Below are 6,000 nucleotides of genomic sequence, written 5' to 3'. Positions count from 1 at the left end.
CCCGAGAAGGGGGAGAACGCCCAAAGGGAAGGGCCGGAGGAAAAACAACAAAGAAAGAGGCTCTTGGATCCCCCAGCCGAGACGTGGACTAATACGGGAGGCACGTGAAGCAGCGCTTTTCAGACCACCTTTTTTCACAAGAGGTCCGCGGCGCGGGGGGTTTCTCTCGAGCACCACAGAGAGAGGGAGGATATTTAAGGGGTACAAAAAAAAATTAGAATTTCCCCGGGGGGGCCCCCCTTCCAAAGGGTGGGGCGCCGCACCCCCCGAGGGGAGGCCAAAGGGACTAGGACCCCCCCCCCCCCCCCCTCCCCCCCCCCCCTGCCCCACCACCTTGAGTGTGTTTACCGGACCGGACCGGACCGGACCGGACCGGACCGGACCGGACCTGACCTGACCTGACCTGACTCAGGTATTCGAGGGAGGCACGCAAGCCTTCGAGGGCGGCGAGCAAGACTAGATGCGGAAGGCCGATCTCCCCAAATCTCCCCGTATCTCGAGGACTAGAGGTGGAAGACCGACCCATGTAGTCACACCGCTGCCCGTGACCCTCGCCACTGTACTCACGCGCCGCTCTGAAGACACGGCGCGACTCCTGAATCTCATCGTCCGTCCCCCGCACCCCCCCGCACACGCCAGGCACGCAGAGCTTCCCCGGAGGGACGCAGCAGCCGCCGGACGGCGCCGACGCGGAGGCGACGGCGTCGTGGGGGCACCAGCTGCACGCCATGTACGCAGCGCTGCTTCCGCCGCTCGACTTCCAGCTCCACTTTGATCTGCCGGCTTGGGTGCGCGCGGCAGGTCCGCCCGATCCTACGTCGCCGCCTCCGCATGCCGCGGGATCCGCCGCACCGCCAAACACGGTGCCACAGCTCGTCGACGGCTTCGGTGCCGCCGCCTCCCCCGCCGCCGCCGCCTCACCCGCCGCCGCCGCCGCCTCACCCGCCGCCGCCGCCTCACCCGCCGCCGCCCCTCTCGCCGCCGCCGCCTCCTCCACCGCCGGCCCACCTCCCGCCCCGCCCGCCGGCCCGCCTCCTCCACCGCCCGCCGGCCCGCCCGCCGAGGGCGGCGTCGCGACGCACGAGGCGCCGCTCGCTGCCGCCGACGAGAGCCCCGCGCGGGCGGTTGGGTCGCCCGAGAGGGCGGCGCCAGAGAGGGCGGCGCCAGAGAAGAGGGCAGACGCCCATCCCGAGGGCGCGCCCCCGCCGATGTCGGTGGCGGTGCAGTCGGCCCCGCTCTTTGGCTTCACGCCCGCCACCGGCAAGCGCAAGCAGAGGCCCGACGAGGAGGGGGAGGACGCGGCCGGCGATGCAGGGGCTGCGCGCTGGAGCGTGCGGGGCATCTCCCCCTTCACCATGGGGATCAAGCGCCTCGCCCCTGCTGAGGACTGAGACTGAGAGCGCGCGGCGTGGTGGCTGGTGCGCGCGGACGGCCACGCGAGGCTCGCACGCTACACGCATGGTGGTGAGAGAGCCTACGTCTCGTCTCTTGGGGGCGCCTCTCTTTCGGGGACGCGCCGTCTGAATGTGGGGATGGAACAGGAGTACGGTGGTACGTGGGGGTCTGCACAGTACGTGGAGTTCTGCACAGGAGCGGCGCGCCATCGGGGATATCTCTCGCGAGGGGGGTGGAAGGTCACGTCTGAGTGTGGCGTGAGCTGAAGGGCTCTGTCATATACAGAGTCAAAGCCTATGCCGCGGCATGTTGATCCCAGCGGGAGGGTCCCCGTCGGATCGGCGTCGGGAGGGAGGAGCTTCGTGGCGGGAGGGCTCGAGAGGGGTCGGAAGGGCCCTCCGGGACGCGGGAGGGTCGCCAAAAGATACAAAAATAGGAAGTCGCGGCTTATGTGACTGCCCCTCAAGAGGGCTCGGAGGGCTCGGAGGGCTCGGAGGGAGGCAGGGCGGGACGAAGTCCATTAGGGCTCGACGCCGATCCAGAGCGGATGATGACGCAGGCATCACCAGGCCGCGGAGCCCTCTTAGCCCTCGGAGCCGTCCTGAGGTCAGGCACATACGCGGAGACTTCCTATCTTTGTATCGGGTGGCGACCCTCCGGCGTCCCGGAGGGACCCTTGTGAGCCCTCCCGAGCCCTCACGAGCCCACCAGCGCCAGGCCACCCTCGTGCCTCTCTGCCCTCCGACCCCTCCGACCCCTCCGAGCTCTCCACCCCTCCCAAGCCCTCACGAGCCCTCTCCTACGCCTCGCTTTTGGCCAGCCCTCCCCCAGCCCCCACCCCTCCGAGTGCCCTCCTGGGCCCTGCCGCCTGACACCTCTATCGGTGGAGGGCTTTAGACCACGGTCCTCACTCCCGCCCTCCCGACCCCTCCACGCCCCTAAAGCGGCACCCCTACCCCTCCCGCCGTTTTAGGGCCTCCTGACCCGCATTCGGTATGGGTGCAGGGTTTGTCTTTATGCGCCGTGGATGCAGCGCGTAGCACGCGAGCTGGTCCAACGGCAGCATGTTCTCACTACTCTGCTTCAGGCTGTCCTTGGCCCCGACGTTCTTCCACCAGGCGGGCCACGCTATCCACGGGAAAGTGCCGTACTGGTGAGGCGGCGCGCCGACGGCAGGGTTCGTGAGGGTGGCCTATAACGGACACAGCGAGGGGGGTGAGCCAAGATGAGTCCCACCCGAGAGTCCAGATTTGCTGCGTGCGAGGGGTGGGTGTGTGAGCTCGGCGATCTACGAGCGTGACGTCTGTTGGCGCAATGATTGGCCGGAGCAGCTGATCTGCGCCCTCAGACGTCACCACGTACGCGGTGCTTCCCATCGTCGGCGGAACAAGCTTCTTCCTCCCCTTGATGCCGGAGGTGACGGCACTTGGCTGAGCCCGCAGGTAGGAGAGGTTGGTCCTACACACCCATGGGGGATAGGCGTGGCAAGAGGCGACTTGAGGGTAGTAGAGTGGTGGTCACCCGTCAGGCGCGGTGTAGATTGGCCACCGCCGGAGCGTATCATACGACGCATTGCCCCTCAAATAAGAACCGAGCCGAATGATGGTGGCGTCTGCTGGTTGTCGACTCAAGATTGGCAGCAGTCGCAATGCAAACTCGTCCGCTACTCGCGCGTCGTCCTCCTACAGCCATAGAGTCGGTGTGACGCGTTCGCCCTAGACGGCGTGATTGCTGCAAGTGGCTGGCGTCCAGCACGACGGCGCGCTTTAGACCGCGCCGAAGCAGGTCGAGGTAGATGAGCTTCTGCTTGAGGTGCGCACTCAGTTTGCCCCGTGGCAACCCCTGGCCGTTCTTGGCCCACTCGGGTATCATGCATGGGTTGATGCAAGAGCGGTGAGTCGTATTGAGGCGTACATCGAGATCCTGCGGTTACAAGTAGACACTGAGTATCGGCACCACTTCCCTTTGCGCTTCGAGGCAACCTGCGGATTGGCGCACAGCACGAAGGTAACGTCGGAGGCGCCTACAAGCGCACGTCGGATGGTGTGAACGAGCAGCAGATTTGGGACCCTGCACAGCCAATGGCAGAGCCACCAGCACGCTGCAGCTGCTGCCACATCGCTGGCCGGCGCTGTTGCAGCCACGGAGCGTGGCTGACGTAAAAGGCGATCGGGATCTCAAGCCGCCCCTCACTCGGAGGCACGGTCAGGCGTTGCATGCAGCTGGCGTCGTGGAGCAGGTCCAACGCCGCGAGAAAGCATGGCCTGAGAGAAGGAGGGTTGATTTAGCTCCCGTCGGGGAGGAGGGAGGGAGTGCGGGGCGGTCACGACCGATGGCGCACGACAGCCTTATCGTTGCAGTCTTCTCTTGGTCTGGCCGGCCACGCTATCTCGGTTGGGCAGGGCCACCACCGCTGCTCCCCACGAGCCATGCACTGCTGCTTGACCTCTCTGAGCGACTCGGTCACGTTTTGGCCCACGTGCGGGCAGACGGCTCTGTCCTCTGCCTCGGATACGTTATCGACTGACGCGGGTGCAGATATCGGGCGGCAATGAAAGCTCTCCCGAGCCCGTGTGCACTTGACCCATGAATCGGAACCGGGGCACGATTGGCGCGCCACGAGCGTCTGGGAGCTTTGACAGTTCGCGTTACACCACTCATCGAGGACAGCGTCGCAACCCCTTGCCGGAGGATGCGGTCGGTAGCGCGGCTCCGTCGGCCGCCGCATGTCGCTGCGTTGGAGCTCTGTCACGTTTGCCCGAAGAATAATTGCGCTGATACTGCTCAGCGCGATCGTCGCCTGCTTGATGCGCCGCGAGAGTAGCTCGCTTTCGCCAGCCCTGTTGCTGGAAGGACTCTTGCTGGCTGAAAGGTCCTGGTTTCTGCCACTCTCTTCTGGTATGTGTGACGTAGCCAACTTGCGCAATGCCTCGAAGCGCTCGCGGATCTCACCGACAATACGAGCCTCCGCAACAGCCACATCGACGGCCTTGGCCTTTCGGCATGAGCGCCCACACCATGCAGCGACAAGGAGAAAAAGCCACATGTGTGCTGTTGTTTTGCATATGTGTCTGCTTGGTGCCGGGACACAGGCGGGCGGCCGGCGTCACGCACAACTTGAGAGTTCCGCTCGGCTGGCGCGCTTCACGCCACGTCCGTCCCACAACCCAAATCCACGGCTAGCCCCACAAACCTTTGAGCCCTCCTCTCTTTGCACATGGCGTAAGTCTCCGCCGACCCCGCTGTTTGTCTAAAACTGTGTGAGAGCGCCCCCCGCTAAAGCTCAGCTTTTCTTGCACCTGCCGTCCTCCAGAGCAGCCTTGCCTCCGCGGAGAGCCGTGGCGGCTGCACGGACCTCGTCAAGGTTTGAGATCCACGACGCAGCTCCCTTGCTCACGATGCGCTGGGCTGTGGACCGCAAAGGGCGGGGCTCGACGCCGATGAAGCGCTGCAGCTCCTCGAACACCCGGTCGGGCTGAGCGAGGAGGTCCTCATACCATAGGTAGAAGACGGGCGAGACCCGTGCCTGAGCCTCACATATTGCAGCGTTGTACGCGGCAGCCATCTCCGCCTGGCGCATGACATCCAGTACGTACTCGACGCTCACGCGCACGCCCTCCGCCTTCATCCGCTCGAGGCAAGCGCGCTCCGCTGCCGTGACGGCATTCGACACTCCACACTTCTTGAAGAAGGACACCTGCACCGCCTTGGAGAGCGCGCGGTCTAGCGAGCTCCGCCGCAACGAGCAGATAACTCGGGCACCCACAGCCGTGAACACGGAGAAGGACCGCGTGGTCACGTTCCAGCCGGCATCGGGTGCCATCCCGGGGGGCGGCGGAGTGGACGCGGGCCGCAGGCACGACTCGAGGGCCCGCTGTGCCCATGGCTGCCGCTCGTACTCGCAGAGCTTCTCTTTCAAGTCGGCGTTGCACTGAAAGAACTTTTGCTTGAAGCCTCGCGCCCGCCGCACGCGCCGCCCAGCGGGCGCGCCGTAGAATCGGCACATCGCCTGCGTGAAGCCGTCGTGCGAGGTGCCGTTGTTGAAGACCTCGCCCAGCATCGTCACCTCGGGGTGGCTGTTGAGGGCCTCTTGCACCCACGTCGAGCCAGTGCGGCCGGGCATCCACATTACAAAAGGCACCGTGCCCACGCGTGCTGAGCAGCTCGCGCTGGTGGCGCGGCTGCTTCGACGGTGCGGCCAAGGGAGCGCACTGTGGCGAAAGGCACCCTGCGCCTTTCGTTTACCCGCGCTGGCGCCGTCGCCACCAACCGTGGTTGCCACGCCAGAGCAGAAGGCGCACCCGGCGCACTTGCAGAAGCGGCAATGGTTGGGAGCCTTCTCCGCCTTGCACCACTCAGCGCATCCGCGTCGTGCGGCGTCACCCGCGATGCCGCTGCTGCACGTTTCACCGGCAGACACGAAGGAGGCGGCAAGCAGCATCCGCTGGGGTTCGGGCCCCAGGTGTGCTTTCGGAGCGTGTCGTCTGTCACTGTGTGTACTGGGGCCAGCGCGTATCGGCGGTTTGCGCGGGCGTTCGGCGGTCGGCGGGCGCTCGCTGCACTCGCGAGCCCGGCTTTCTTTTTGGTTTTTGTACGGCCTCGGCG

At 65.8% G+C, this 6,000-nt stretch overlaps 1 protein-coding gene across 1 annotated transcript in view; it reads left to right on the top strand.

The window, feature by feature from the left end:
* The window catches only part of EMIHUDRAFT_215847 (hypothetical protein), a gene marked incomplete at both ends in the record, with an annotated part of 3,001 nt that extends 1,610 nt beyond the window's left edge, over nt 1–1,391 (top strand). Inside the window, 2 exons of the mRNA XM_005762564.1 lie at nt 640–788; nt 1,086–1,391. Coding sequence (XP_005762621.1) covers nt 640–788; nt 1,086–1,391 — 455 coding nt within the window. The remainder of the gene's footprint in view (nt 1–639; nt 789–1,085) is intronic.
* Between the last annotated feature and the right edge of the window lie 4,609 nt (nt 1,392–6,000).

This window comes from Emiliania huxleyi, assembly GCF_000372725.1.
Source record: "Emiliania huxleyi CCMP1516 unplaced genomic scaffold EMIHUscaffold_67, whole genome shotgun sequence".
Classification (NCBI taxonomy): domain Eukaryota; phylum Haptophyta; order Isochrysidales; family Noelaerhabdaceae; genus Emiliania; species Emiliania huxleyi.
The sequence above is the reverse complement of the archived record's forward strand: the minus strand, read 5'-3'. Positions and strand labels throughout refer to the sequence as shown.